The sequence below is a fragment of the Sphaeramia orbicularis genome, chromosome 12 (genome assembly GCF_902148855.1).
Source record: "Sphaeramia orbicularis chromosome 12, fSphaOr1.1, whole genome shotgun sequence".
NCBI lineage: Eukaryota > Metazoa > Chordata > Actinopteri > Kurtiformes > Apogonidae > Sphaeramia > Sphaeramia orbicularis.
In genome coordinates this window covers 38,225,175-38,241,233 of record NC_043968.1, presented here as the reverse complement: position 1 = coordinate 38,241,233, position 16,059 = coordinate 38,225,175, and the positions used below count along the sequence as shown (strand labels likewise).

The 16,059-nt window shown below is 38.2% G+C and overlaps 1 protein-coding gene across 4 annotated transcripts; it reads right to left on the bottom strand.

The window, feature by feature from the left end:
* Positions 1 to 64: 64 nt before the first annotated feature.
* cry1a (cryptochrome circadian regulator 1a) lies at positions 65 to 14,399 on the bottom strand. Of its 4 annotated transcripts, none has more exons than XM_030150180.1 (14): positions 13,443 to 14,399; positions 6,417 to 6,525; positions 6,154 to 6,296; positions 4,918 to 5,102; positions 4,648 to 4,736; positions 4,352 to 4,492; positions 3,458 to 3,769; positions 3,044 to 3,195; positions 2,454 to 2,656; positions 1,850 to 1,978; positions 1,638 to 1,736; positions 1,421 to 1,504; positions 1,114 to 1,218; positions 65 to 937 (listed from the first exon to the last, which is right to left on the bottom strand). In XM_030150180.1, exons 1-13 carry the CDS (start codon positions 13,598 to 13,600, stop codon positions 1,118 to 1,120), a joined length of 1,905 nt encoding a protein of 634 aa, XP_030006040.1. In that variant the 5' UTR covers positions 13,601 to 14,399; the 3' UTR covers positions 65 to 937; positions 1,114 to 1,117. The 4 variants fall into 4 exon arrangements, with proteins under 4 accessions (XP_030006040.1, XP_030006042.1, XP_030006041.1 ...); XM_030150182.1 differs by having other exon boundaries at positions 65 to 925; XM_030150181.1 differs by having other exon boundaries at positions 65 to 939; positions 1,117 to 1,218.
* Between the last annotated feature and the right edge of the window lie 1,660 nt (positions 14,400 to 16,059).

Sequence of the window (16,059 nt, the reverse complement as noted above, 5' to 3'; positions counted from 1 at the left end):
ACTTTTTAAATATATCAAGAACTGTATTTAATACATGCTGCAAAGAATAGACCAAAAACATTGATCATATTCAACCCAGGTTTAATTCAACAAGCACAATGAGTAGGAACAAGAAGCATGTGAAACAGTTCTTCTCAGTGGTACATTTATTGGGGTTGATACAAGGGGACACTATGATATGAAGTCTGTAATCCTGTGATCTCTTCTCAATAACCACTGACAAGGACAAAGAACTGATAGTAATGTCATACAGATATTGCCACCATAGTGGTAAGGAATAAAAGAAGTCAGGTAGTACTGAGATAGAGAGAGGAAATGATCACAACACCTCTGCTGATAAATTGGACAGCTCACAAGGAGAAACGGGGAGGGGTAAACTAGAACATGTGTAAGGATAGGCAGCTGTATTAACAAAGAACAACATCTCACATTTATTTATTTATTTATTTTTTAGAATGGATGGACTATAAATGTTTAAAATTTTATTGAAAATTTCCAAAAAGAAAAAAAATCCATGCACAATGATTTCTCATATCAAAAATATATCAATGGGTCTATGGCTACACAAAGAAAGAAAACACATACAATATCCAAATATATACAAGTTGTATGTGAGCCAAAATTAGCAAATTCATTATATACACAAAGACTTTCGTCCTGGCAATATTAACCCAAAGATAAGCACAGTGTAACAGCCTCTTCAGTGCCATAACACTGCCAGGATGTCAGCACTGGCTGGGCCATGCAGTCCACATGATGATATCCAGTCTGATTAGTTTAGAAACTTGTGAATTGTGTGTTTTATGAGGGGTTCATCCTTACTCCTGAAGGCAGGTGCATGCAACTGTGCAGTGTTGTAACAAAAAATGTAAGTCTCAACATCCATTGTGGTGTGGCTGTGTATATAGTATGACAGACACCAAGCCAGAAATTACTCCTGTAATGAGAAACAAAAAAAAAAAATTATAAGTTACTCATGAACATGTTTAAAATACTGCAGCAATGTAAATACTGGACAATCTAAGTCTGTGAGAAAAAGTAAATAGTAAATAATGAATGGTGTCTCATGAAACTGCTTATAATGCATTGTTCATTTGAATCAATTCAACTAACCTTTCTAGTGGCTACTCTGTCTCTGGACTTTAGAGGCTTTGGTGTTTCCAGAGTCCTCACTGTTTCGTTTCCCACTAATCTGAGTGGTGGAGTGATGTTCAGGCCCTGAAAAAATAGATATAAAGTCAACTGAAGAAGACACACTACAATCTCAGCTAAAATAATTTAATACTGTACAAAGATTCATGCTCCCAAACAAGCCAAAACATTTTTCTACACAGATAAAGAAAACAGGGGGATTACAGCATAAAACAGCAATTACTGTTAACAACACATTAAGTCTAAAATCATAAATCACAGTATTCACCTTTTGGAATTGCAGAGCCAGTCATCTCCTGAGTGCCTTGACTGTAACACATCATACTGGTACTGGTCCCTGCATAACCTGGAGCTTGGATTCAAAGATTAGCATGAAGGTTATTGTTAGCGGCCAGAAATATTGCATGAAGTGTGAAGATAAAAGATGAAAAATACAAGACATCAATTTGCCCTTAGGTGAAAACTTCAGACATGTAAGTGCTCACCCTGTTGGTGTGTGGCGATGTGTGCTTGTGGATCACCCTGTAGGTACATCATGACACCGCTTTGCCAGTCTCCTTGGGAATGAACTGGCATTTGATATCCTACAAAACAACAAAAACAACACTTATAGCTGCTCTTCACATGCAACTTCAGTGGCAGTAGAGACAGTTGAGAAAAACTAATTTACAGCAAAAAGAGGTTTGATTTCACCTACCAGATCGAGCCGCAGCATCGTGTGTGGCCTCGACAGTGAATCCCATCACATCCGAGGACACGTCTCCATTAGCATTACCACTGCTATTACCATTACCATTAGAGTTGGATGGAACTGTAGCCAACAAGCCTAGAAAGAGGAAAGACATCGTAAACACCACTCCGTTATCTGTTAGTTTTGATGCTTAAGATCGTATTCATAATTTTTCAGGCCTTGATGGTTGTTGACACTGAGGTGTACTGCACAGTCTAGATGGGCCTGAGTGTGGACCAAAGTCCTCAGTAAGGTTTTTAGGACTTACATTCAAGTCTAAATTAAATACAATAATGATTTTTTAATAATCCTGATGCTCATCCAAATCACTGCTTATTTCAGCTTCTTAAAATGCACATGTATGCAAAAATGACCTCCTTTAACAAACTATTTCTATGCATTGGTATTGTTTTTGTCAGTCTTTTATAACCTACTTCACATTAATCAAGTACTGTGAAGAGAATGGTGCATATTGAATTTAAAGATAGAATAATCTGTTAATCCTTGTTGATTTTGCTAAATTTTCATATGATTTTGGTGAATTAACTCCAGTATTTGGTTGAGTCCTTACCGAGGCCCCTGTAACAGGACAGCTGCTGGTAGATCTGTTTCATCCGTTCAATGTTGATGCGGCTGGCCTCTGCATGGTGCACCATGGGCTTGGGGTAATGTACTCCAATAATACACTTGGCTGCCTTTTGCACACTCTCTGGTGCGTTCCAGGGATCATAAATATACTTGGCTGGAAACCCCCTCAGAATGGGCAGGTAGCGCCTGGATGGAGAGATTGGAGCATTTAGTAACACCTACGGTGGTAAAATGTTTCTCTATGAAACACCTAATGTCACAAGTTCAAATCTGTGACATACACACTGATATATCAGTGTATTGAAGTCTGCCACTACTGGTTGGATAGAAATCACTCCCTGATCCCACATGCATAAAAAGAACAATCATAATGCATATTGTCTTATCAAAATCACAATTTTACATTTTATATTACGCTACAAGAGGAATTTCATTTAGACGACTAATGCTAAAACTGTGGAAAAAAAAATATTTTAGTCTAAGCAGATCTTCTGTGAGTGCAATAGTATATAAAATTTTAAGCTTAATTATAAAAACAGAATAAATAACTGTCTTGTGTAGGTGTGAGCGTACCGTATGTAGTCTCCATTAGGATCTGTACGTCGGCCGAAACCCACAGGGCAATAGCAGTGAAAGAACTGCTGGAAGAAAGAGCTGCAGGAAAGCCACATCCAACTGCCTGCATTGACACTCCAGTCTGCATCCAGCAGTAGCTCCTCAAACACCTACAGGCACAAAAATACAAAGCAAACACAAAAACCTCATGTTAGTTTTGTTTAGAGACATCCAGTCCTTTACTAGTCTGTAAATATGGATTTTTTTTTTTTTAATTCCAATGAGCAAAAAACCTTTTAATGGCTGGATTTACAAAGGGGGGCAAAAACATACTAAACAGAAATGTAAGTAGATGCACTCACTGTATAATTTGAGATAAAAAAATACTCTGTGTAATTCTGCTGAATTTTCATGAGAGAAATATTGGTGTACCTTCATGCCCTCCTCCCAGCTGATCCACAGGTCCCCTCTGGTCAGGAAACAGGCCACTGCGTGTCGGGCAAGATGGTGGATCCAGCCCTCCTGCCTGAGCTGGGTCATGATGGCATCAATCCAGGGGAAGCCAGAACGGCCCTCTGCCCACTTTGCCAGTGCCTCAGGGTTACGGTCCCAAGGGATCTGAACACAGATGGGGTTGCTTTCCATCTTGTCAAAACAAGGGTTATTGGTTGCTGCTGTGTAGAAGAATTCACGCCACAGCAGCTGACCATACAGCGACAGAGGAGGGGAGCTGTTTTTCTTGACCTTGTAGGATTGGAGAAGTGGAAAAACAGACATTAGTATTCAATGTATTCAGAATCTTTCTCAAAAAACAGGATAATAATGTGTTTATGTGGATAAATTATTCAGTATTGGCAAATGTACTCAGGCTGGAGCAAACAGTAGTCGTCTTTCAATCCCTTGAGTACAACAGTGCTGCTTCTTAATTTGTTTATTTAGTGTGGAGGTGTGAATTTTCATCATAACTAGTTTATGTACAAGGGTGATCAGTCTAATCAAATAAATCTTAGAAACTAAGAATGTGCAAAATCTGAAGTCTGAAGGTAGTATCACACTGTACCTCAAGAGGGCACTAATGCACCACAGTAATAACTTCTCATCATGGAGCAGTGGTATACAGAACTGGAACAGTTCAGTCATTGAAGTGGTGTCAACTTAACTAGTTAAGTAAACTTTTCATATGGCATCTTTTGTATTTAGAGCAAATCTAAGGCTAAAAGAATGTAGGATAAATAACAAAACAGTAAGACTAAATAATCTTCCGAACAGATATGCTAAATAAAGTCACAGCTAATGTTTTTCATTAATAAAGATTTGATGACTCACCTTTCTGTACAGGTCAGTGAGTTTGAAGTAGAAGAGTCGGCAGGAGAGGCAGCCAAAGCGCAGGTAGGGGCTGAGGCCTGTAGGGCTGGCAAGCAGCGAGTTGGCGTTCATTCTGGGACGCTCAAAGTTTGCCACCCACGCCTGATGGCAACAAAACCACATGAATAGACAAGCAAGACAATATGGTGAGAACTATGATATAAAGTCAAAATATTTGACTGATTCTGGTCAAGGTTTTCAGTTTGTGTTAATGTCTTCATTCATTTGTCATCTGGCTGTCCACTACTTTGACAGACCTTTCTCTCCAAATGCCTCTCTAGACGAGTGAGGGCTTCAGTCTCTCCCCCTGGCCACACAGCTGAGGACAGACCTTCAGTATCAAAACCTGCATGAGTCACATTAAAATCACACATTAGTGTGTAGTTTTCAATTTCAGCTTGAACAATGTTGAAATGTTTTATGTGAAATCATACTGCTAAACTTTACTAAACAAAAACAACTTTTGTAAACCCTGGTCAGGTCCAGAGTTGAAGTGGATTTTTTTTGTCCTTTCTCACTGCACTCACCCAGCTCCTCCAGGGAGGGAACTCCAAACTTGTCATCGTGGTCTTCAGAAAGTGGCGTAGAGCATTTCCCCATGATCTCAGCTGTGATGGACTCTGCAGGTACCTCAACTGCATCCATACGGCTGATCAAGGTCTGGAAACGCTTGTAGGTGAGAGGGGACTGCCCTCCATTTAGCTCTATGATCCTGTAATGTACATGAAATGGAAAGAGAGAGTTAAGGACCTAAAAGAAGTTGTTAGCATTACTAAACAGTTGTGACTTTTTTGTGGACAGAGCATAACTGGCAGCAAAAAGTGAGTTCCAGAAGCATTAAAATGTGAATGATAAAACGTGGTTCATAGGCAGAGCTAAGGTAGTGGTCAGTTATGGTAAGAAGTAAGTGTCATATCAAGGACAAAATATAACTGCATGTCCCATTCATTCATTCTTTTTCAAAATTTATTTAACCAGTCCCATTCAAGAATTGAGATCTCTTTAACAAGGGAGACCTGGTCAAGAGGTCAGCAGCACACACCATGAAAAAGTACAGGTTTTAAAAGACAGGTAATAATAATAAATTAAAGCAAACAATAATTTAGTAACAACAGAAAAGTTTGACAGCTTTTAAAGTACAAATTTAGTTGAGGTCACAGCAATTTAAAAAACACAGACACTGTCCAATTGATTCTCACTGTCTTGCTTGTAAGACGGAACGAAAAGCTTGGAATGACATGAGTTCTGGTATTTTCAGCTCCAATAGAAGTGTATTCCAAAACAGCGGATTTACTTAAAAATGTTTGTTAAACATGAGCTAACAGACAGTTTTAGCACTCATTGATGAGATAATTAACTGTGCTAGATTAAGATAAAATGTCTTCTAGACACTACAGACATATGAGCACTGATGAATCATTGAGTGCTGCGATGCACTACGTAAATCCAAGCAAAAATTCAGAATTACGAGATGTAAGACGTGTTAAATGAGTTTGCTACTAAAAGCTCAGAGTTACTGTTTCTGCTTATCCTCTAAGCCTGTTTTTGACAATGTTAGTCTATAAAATTGAAGGCAATCTTTATATGCATTCCTGTTTTGACAACCAAAGGCACATCGCTCAAACAAAATCTAACCCGCTCACTTCCACTTTTTTTTAATCACCAGTATGCACATGCATTTGCACGGTCAACTCATGAGTGAGCAAAAAGGGGCAGTCGTAATCTACGTCCATCTCATTTAAAAATGAGACATATCAACTCACTTGTCCAGGTCATAGAGCGTGTGGGAGATGCAAACTGTCACCTCCACTCCAGCCTCAGAGGCCAGTTTCTTAATAGCTGCATCTCGCTCTTTCCCAAAGGGCTCAGAGTCGTACTCATAAGACAGACGATTAATTTTCCACTCCTGAAAAACAAGGTATAGAATCATGAAACAGTGTAAAGTACAGAGTGTATTCAGATATTAACTGCATGTTTAAAGGAAACTTGAACTGAATTTTGTGGTTAAAACAGATGAACATGTCACCTTGAACAGTCTGGGAAAGACATCAGTGGGTTGGCCTCGAATCACAAACAAGCGAGAGTTGAGTTTACGGAGGCTGGAGTCCAAATCCTCAAGACTCTGCAGTAAGAACCTGGAATAAGAAACAAATATGTGAAACAACTGGCACCACAGATACATACTAAGTCTTTAACATTACAATAGCATTAGCAGTTATAATATCCAATGCAAAAATGGGAAACCGTTAACTTTCAGCCAGTATTTTAAAGTTAAGGGTGGGGTTTGATAATACAAAAATGCAGTACACTAAATAAATATGTAAATATATTCAATGAGATGGAGGAAAAAAAATTTAATCAGATCATCTATTCCAGCATCCACACCTAATTTGAATTTCTGAAATAAATTATTTATGCGGGCGCATGTTTAACTCAACGTCAGTAGCGTAATTCACCCAGTGTGTCTGTTAACACATACAAAGCTGATGTTTACATGTGAAACACATGGATGTTGCTGTTAAAGGATGATGGACATAGGTTAATCTGAAGATTAGTCTCCCCAAGCCTGATAAATGCCAATTCTTCATCTTTCTCAATGTAGTAAAGTCCCTTTAGTACTAGTAGTCTTTGTAGTACAGCTTATTTTCATAATTCCTACCATTTTGAAACATTTATATTTCTATACTTCAAAGTAAGATTTACCTTTAGTTATTGTCTATTCAAAGTTCAAATGGCAAAAAGAGAAGGCAGATCCCCCTTCATAAGTAGAAGGTAACAAACACCAATATTTAGTTTACATATGCAAGAGGCTGATTCTGAGACAGAGACATTGGCTGACAAACTGGAGGTTTGGTCTGAACAAAGCAGGTTTGTGAGTCAGCAGTGTCTGGCTTAATGTCAGGAAGACAAAGTACCTGAATTTTGGAAAAGGAGGCTATTTTGGGCAAACGGATCACTGTGGACTACATTACAGTCCCAAGAAATAAATACAGGAACCAAACATTCTGGACAACTAATAAAGAAACATCAGTGGAACACAACTGTTACTCAAGCAATACATGAACTTTCCCCAGACATATTTTAGAAGCATATTAAACATTTGGTTTAGACAAAGCAGCCACTTCAAAATATTTAAGTCTTAAAAGTGTGATATATTTCTGTAAGTGAAATACAACTTTGGAAATAATTACTAGACCACTGTGACAAAGTTGTGAAAAGTCAGGTTTTTGTCAAATGTGGCTTGTAAGCTATTGGGGGTTTCTTGTATGAAAATGTGAGTGAAAACACTGCAATGAACAATTTATTTGAGACATTTAATATAGAAATACTCTGCCTATAAATTTGATAAATTTTGTCAGTTACAAATTCCCAATAAATTAAGGACATCTGCTGCATATTCCAAAAAAGGTGAAATCAGGTCATCTGAAGAATCATTATATTGAATGTCAACAGAAAGTCACAGGTGGTCTAATAATTATTGTCAAAGCTACACTACAAATATGAATTAGTATAGGATCAATTAACTACAAGATCCGCAACTGTCCCTGTCAAAGTAAAAATATATAATAATTGATAAATAATGTTTATAGTTAAAGGAATCTTCATAACAGTGACACAAAATCTTGCTCAGTCTCTCAATACGCAACACAAGTGTATGCAATGACCACATTAGTTTTGTTACGAAGCAAAATAGCCTGTGGTTCTTTAAAACATGTGAATGAATTTAAGATGCCATCTTTGCTTCAAAAAATGAAAGCATCATGTAATGTAAATTGATATGATGATATCACTTGACCAAATTTAATTTAATTCATATGAAAATTAAGCCCAGCGCCATCAACCTTTACTTCACATTATTTGTCTGAGGGCAGACATGAAATTATCCAGGTTAAAACAGGTCTTTTCTTCTCTGTAATCCAAACAGCATCATTTCCCCTGACAAATTAACCTCTACTTTGAATGAGCAAAGAGGAGTGACCTTATTACTCAGCGTAATCAATGGGAAAGCATACATTATCTCTGGCAGACATTGACATTTCCTTATCAAGACGTGTTTATTATCAGAGGATTCAAGGACCATACTGGGTTTCAGTTTGTCAGCGTCACTTCTGTCACAGCCGACTGGTACATCATTGATTCTCAGGCTCAGGCTTTGAACACATCCTTGAAGCCAAATCATAAACACTAGATGACTCAACTAATCTGATCCACATCAGTTTAATCATCAGTGATTTGACGTCAGTGAGCATAACCAAACACACAGAACCAGCAGAATCAACATAAAAACACTAACAAAGCACCAGAATAAATTTCATCTGTACTTTGTTTTATTTTTTTGTAATTTTGCATCACCTGCTCAAAAATAACGCTATCTGTAAACATCTCAATCCATTGCACCCACAATCCACACCCACACACAGGTACATGCATGCTTGCAGACAGAGCGGCAGTAATATGCTACTTCCGTACTGTTTCTATAGGTACCAAAATTCGTAGGTGGAAGCTTCCTGTGTAATCCTAATCTAATCTTGTGTTTTACTGATAAGAAAACCAGGTAGGTGTTTGCTGGAGGTGTATTTCAGAGACACGTTCATTAGTTTTCAAACACTTTGTATTTATCACCTTTGGAAAAATTTCAGTTGAAAACTTACAGTATCACTCGCAACAGTAAAAAACATAATTTTGCAATCACATATAAATTGGATCTGTGACTGTAAGAGGCTGGAGCTCTATTAGAATTATTTATTATTAGGCCAGGCAATGGTTGCTTTTTAACAAATGTGGAAACTTTGAATATTTTAACATTTGTCATGGCTCTAGGAACTATCATGAATAATTTGAGATCTGGTGAAGAAGGGATACAAAATTACTAAATGAATTGGAGCTTTAAGCACTTTTCCCCTCAAATGTTGTACAGAACCCACAATGAAAGCTCCAAGTGGCTTTAATCATGAGCTGTGGCACAGATATACAACACAACTTGTTCTGAGGTCACAATTACATTCACATCTGGAAATTGTCTAGGACTAATTATCCTATGACTAACATGTGGCCCGTTTACATATCCGCCCACTGTTATCCACAGAGAAAACTCAGTTTAGCTACCTTACTCTCTTGGTCACCCCGGACGAGACAGTCATCATATGACTTCAAAAGCTAATCCCAAAGTTGAACCAGACAGTAAAGCATGTCCATTTGGAGTGGTTTGATATGAGAAAGCTATTCTGCGTTGCTCAAGAAACTCCATTAAGTTTCTGGTTTACAGTCTTTCTCCCTTTTGTCCCCTAAACTGTACTCCAACCTTTTAGAAATAACTCTTTTATAGAGTAACTCCATACTAATTATATCTCATAAATTACTTTGATTTGTAGAAAAGGTCTTTCCTACACACAGGCCACCCAGTAGAACTCTTTCAACTAGGCTAAATATATTTGTTAAACTTGAAGATTTGTTAAACATGATGACATTAAAATGGGTATCAGATGGACACAGATTAGACGTCTGTAGTACTTGTAGTTATACACTCACCAGAAATAGCTTAGTTCTCTTTCAGGCGAGAGAGCAAAAGTAGGTCAAAAAGATGTGGAGAATGGAAGGGTTTCTACTAACATACTGACCTAGTTGCGCCACACTTGAGGCTGTTAGGCAAGGGAGAAGTTATTATGATTATGTCATCTGGCAGTGACATAACTTATTCAGTCAGGATCCACACCTAGAACTAAAGGACAGGACTGCTCTGGTTATTGAGCAGTTCAAAGGATACTCACAGTGAGTAAGTTTGCTCTTAATATGCAAGTGCTGAAATAAGTCTGAGGACAAGCTGCTGGCAACAACACATTTTATAGCCTTAAGAACAATATGGATGTAATACATTGCATGTGCTATTATTTCATGCATGCTGTTAACATTGCTTTCAGCAATGCAGACTGTGTAAAACAAACAGACCTTCAGCGTTATGGTGGAACAAAGCCTATATTTTCACATTTCCAAATGTATTCCCAGATTTAGGCTGTCACTGCTCTTTGAGTCTTTTAATGACAAATGAGTCATACGTGTTACATCTGATCACATGCTAGTATGTCAAAAATATAGATAATTTTTAAAACCTCAGTTCGTGCTTTAAACGCTGGTTAAAACACCAATACACAATGACACAAGGAAACAAACTCTAAACACAACAACACTGCAAGGAAGAGTCCCTTATAGATTAAGGGGGAGGAGAGATTGTGAGCTAACCTGTGCATGCATCATTTTTCATGTTATATTTCATAATCACGCCTTTTATGTACATCAACAAATGAACAAAAAGATACAAATCAGAGCATACCGAGTGATGTGTGTGCACTTTGCATCATTCCAGGCTGCACGTTACATAACCATAGAAGCATAACATGGATGCTTCATAACGGGCACGCCTTTTGCAGCTGCTGCCCTACTCTTTCAGCTACGGCATGAGACAGCAATGCAAACCAGAGCAAACAGCAAAAAGGAAAACAAACATTCAGCAGGATACCAACCTCAGAACTGCAGCACTTTCATTCACAAACAAAAGTGGCCACTTCATGCACAGATCATTAAATCTACTTAGAATATAAAGCAATTTGCACAGACAAGGAGCAGACACCATTAGGTTTTTAGTGAATAAATGTCTGACCAAGATCAGTAAGCAGCAAGAAGATGCCAACTGTTTGTTTAGGCTGGGGAAAACTTCCCACTTAACTTTGAAGGTCAACCTTGACAGTTAGATGGATCAGTTAAAGGTTAGTAAGATGGAAAAAGCTTGTGGGTCACAGTTTGCAAAACATTCCAGTTAATGTAACGGTTGTTGCTCTTATCTCCGTCACATGAGCCTGTAAAGCACCAATTACTTATTTGTATCACTAGATATACACTGCTCCTGTCATACAGTTGCACAGATACACATACATTTATAGTCTTCCTGGAGTTAAACCCATTCATATCACATTATATAGTGACATTAAATTAATCTGCATTACTGCCTATGTTCGTCATTGGAGGAAAGCTGATAAAGCAGGGAGACGAAAATATAAATCAACTCTGGTTACATGAATGCTTTATGTGGCTTCATTCCATTCCATTTATGTCTGCTTTCTGAAACAGTTCAACAGCTAAAGTCTATTAATTTATAAAAGGGATGAAGACAATAACGATTGTGAATTCATTGTAGTTGTGACTAACACAGATCACTAATTAAGTATAGATACATAGTTTTCTAACTAAACATATCATAACAGCATTTTTACAACACAAGTTGTTCAGAGTATTGCAAAAAAGCAAGCCAGGTCTCTGATCCCACTGGAACAGTGGCAGCTTGTCAATAGAGGGCGCTAGCGTGCCACCCCACCTATCTGACATGAAGAAGACGACAATAAGAATCACCTATAATAATTTTACAAAAACGTGAATATTTAAATAAACAAGCTATAAATGATACAGACTGCGGGTACCGTGTATAATCTACATTCAAGTGTAGTTTAAAAATATTTTGGGTTGTCAAGTGACGTGCCTCCTGTTTGGGGCACAAAAATCTGCACCCAAGGCTCTTTGTTAACCATAATACACTCTCGTTATAGGCTAAATGACACGTGCACAGTAGATCCCCCTCCAGTACAAGAGATAGGAGAGCCTTGGATCGCAGAAATTTGCGCCCAAGCACCACCCACAGGAGTAAACATCACATCCCAAAAAGAATCAAGACCTTCCTTAGAAACACAATCAGCGACAAGGTCTGTAGACCACTATACTACTGAGACATGTTCATATAGCTGGATAGCTCAGTGGATAGCACTACTTGCCTCTGAAGTGGGAGGCTGGGGTTTGAATCCCAGTACGAGAGGTAACAGTGATGTTTGCTAACCCTTACGTTGATTTTCTATTTTTTTTTTAACGCCATGCCATCTACCCGTGCTACCTTCGTCCCTGGTCTAAATGCAATGGCCATATTGTCAAAAGTCATGGAAAAATGTGCATGTTTGAAGGATAGACGGGTGAAATTTACATATAAAAAATAAATGACTGAAAACACATACTGTGTATTTTTTTATTTTACTTGAAATTCATATTTTAAAATAATGGTGCATTTGCTTTGGTGTATCCTAGTAGTGATACGTGGTTATAGTGCATCCGAAAACCAACTTGCATATTGTGCCCTACCATACAATAATTTTGCCAGCTGCAACTGCACTGGAATGAATGAATAACTGTCTGAAAGATATTTAGACTGCCAAGGTCTAGCATAGACCACGGAGAAAATCTGTGGTCTTAACTATAATAAGCTGAGGATCCTTGATGTGAAAGAATGTCAAAGCTGCCACTGTCAAAGCCTTGTGCAAAAGAGTGAAACTTGCAGCATCAACAAGTTAGCTGCAGGATAATTTTTGACTGTAATAATAGTCTAAACAGTGGAAATAGATAAATATACCAAAGTACAAATTAAAATCTGGAGGAAAAGAAGAGAAGAAAGCACTTTAGTTGCCCAGTTTAACTAAAGCAATTATCAGTATGTTGATGGTATATTATTTTAAGAGTAACCGTATAAAGACATACATTTACATATTATGTATTATGTTGCTGTCTCACTTTGCAGCAGTTCATCACTGTAACAATCTAAGTTAAAACATAGACCAGGAAGATTTGCACATAAATACACAACTGTATTTATTGATATGTGAATTCCTGTGATTTCATGTACCAGATCACCTGAGGCTAAAGATGACATTATTAGCCAAACAAAATAAAACAAAAGTCCAGTATTAACTAATAAGTTTTGCATCTTTAACTTTGATATGAAATGCTCAAACAACACTTTATACATCCCTTCTTAAATATTACATTACTTTTGTATTTGCCACCAACATCAAGGTGCACTGTTGTGTGAAATCATAGTTATGGACCGGAAGGCATAAAGAGTGATGAATGAGAGGTGCATGACACATGTGCACACATGTGCGTGTGGATGTCAGGGAGGTTGTGTGCATCGGTTGCTGGTGTGTTGGCATGTGTGTGGATGAATGGACCAGGCTCTCCTCACCTCCACCTGTTGATCCCAACGTTGGAAGATCCGGCAAACCAGGGGTCGAGGATGTAGACACAACGGACAGTATCCGCTCCCAGCAGAGATTCTTTGAGCGACGGGTTGTCGTGGAGCCGCAAGCCCTTCCTGAACCAGTGGATCGTATTAATGACCATTACTCAACTGGATGAGTCCTTTTCCTTTTTGAATGATATCAGCAGTCTTTTAGTGATCACTCCCGAGTCAGTGTTTTTCAAAGTATTTCCAAGGGGAAAAAAACGGAAAAAACAAGGACACTTGGAAATTCAGCTAATATTAATAAAAGCGGCAGTATGCTGTTTCAGCATGCAACCGCTTACTTTTCTCTAATGCAGTCCTGCACTTCTATTAACCTTGCTCTAACAGAACCTTTTCCATAATGTCGACACTTTCAGAGACCAATGACCACAGAACCATTTGGGCACGAGACAGCACGCGCTCCCCGGCAATATGGCTGCGTATACGGCGGGCGTTAGGACCCGGTTCACTGACAAGCAGGACTCTTGTTGTATAACTTGTTTTTCTGAATGGTTAAAAAACCCATTTACAGATATACATAAACTAAAAAGCTCTGTTGGGCTCGCACTCTGGTAACTTGCCTAAAACTATAACTGAATAGCAGAGTAACCGCCTGGCCTGTAAATTGAAGCACTTGGTGCTGCTCTTAACCGTCAGACACCGTGGCAAGACCGGCTGCTCCCCGCCGCGAGTACCGGGAAAGAAGGTTATGTAAATAGTTTCTCGCTCCAAAAACGTCAATTTCTTTCGACCTAACGTAGCCGTTCAAATACTTAGCTGCTTTAAAGTCTTCTCGGTTCCGTCTGACTCGTTTCCCAAGTGGCAAACTGCTGTTTTGATGAACTATTATCAGAAAATTTCCTCAGCCTGCGTGTAAACCCCTCAACCTCTTTACCGCACCTACTGCCGTGACTCCGCCCACCACTGACGCAAAAGCTCTAAGGCCTGTGATTGGTCCGCTGAGCTCTGTGCGCTGTCAGCGTGGTCACGTTTATACAGCGTGCTTTCTCTCGCCCTAAAAACACTCAACATGGAAAGGAGTATATTTGTAATCTAGATTAACCATGGTGTTCCAAACAACCATGAAGTCTGCGTAGAGACAATTTAACCTATTTTCCTAAATCTGCAGGTATTTTATCTGGACCAAGGGAAAGAAATAGTCATTATTACTATTTTATTTCATGCATTAGTAGAACTTTAATATTACTGATTAAAAACCGAGAGGTCGGGCACATATATACTTTCAACATTCAAATAAAACATTGCATGTATCATGGGGCTAAACCTGTATATGTACAGTAAAGATTGTCAACCTGTAGAGCACACTGGCTCATTAACCACAAAGAACCCGGATAAGGACATGAGCCATAGCATGTGCGTCCACGCGTCACTGTGTGGGCTCAGAGAGGGAGTGCGTGGGGCTAGTAAATACTGTGGCGTAACAGCAACCTGTCAGTTTTTACAGTGAGACAGTTCACACTCCACAGGTATTAGTTTTGTATGTCACAGACATAATTTTCAGCAAGTAAAAAAAGTATCCGTACACACGAAAAACTTTTATTATTATTATTATTATTATTATTATTATTATTATTATTATTATTATTATTATTTATTTATTTTTATTTTTTTTTAATTCTGACAACAACAAAATATTTTACCTAAATCAAAGGAAAAGAGCCACAGCGCCTGCATTCGTACCGTAGGCCTACTTAAAACAACATGGATATTGCTTTGACATTCGCCTACCGCAATAATGTTTTTATATAATAGTATGTATGCACTGACATTTGTAAGTGTGCACCCTGTGTTTTTATTAGTAGTTTTAGTATTATTAAGTGCTTCACTTATTTTGTCTTGAGGTTTTTAATGTCAAGGAATAGAAGTGCGTCACATATTCTCTTACATAAATAGGTTTGTAATTATGCAAGAAATAAAGTGTAGCTCTGGCTGCAGAGCAAGTTCTCCGATTTCGCCACAGTGAGGCGGTATAACATCAAGATAGCAGATGTGGTCGGCTCTTCCCCTGTTCATTATTGTAACGTAATGAAGACTGAAGACTGCACTTTTCGTTTTTTTTTTTTTTAATTTAATTTTATTTATTTATTTTTATCATTTTCATTTTTGTGTTTTGTGACCTACATTTAAACAACACAGTGAATTGGAAAATGGACAATATGTAACAATAAGTCGTGATTAAAAAATATCACACTGTACAATATCTATGTGCATGAAGCGCATGTACTCAAGTACATTTTTAAAACGGGAATTTCAAACATTGTAGAATCTAAATATGGGTAAATATGCTCTATGGAAGCACGAAGCCATTTATTCTGCTGACAAAATACTAACAATCTATCATCTTGCTAGGAAAATCATGATCATTTTGCTGTTACCAGGCAACCAAGGCTTAATAAGTGAGGACCAGCTTTACAGGACCACAGTGCATGTAGAGAAGCAGCTGACAGCTGCCCACCTCCACCACTCTCACCTGAGTTAGTCAGCAAGATATGCTGCAATGCATCACGAGCAGACTGCAGAAGATGAACTCAGCCAATGTCAAAGAAGATCTGTTCAT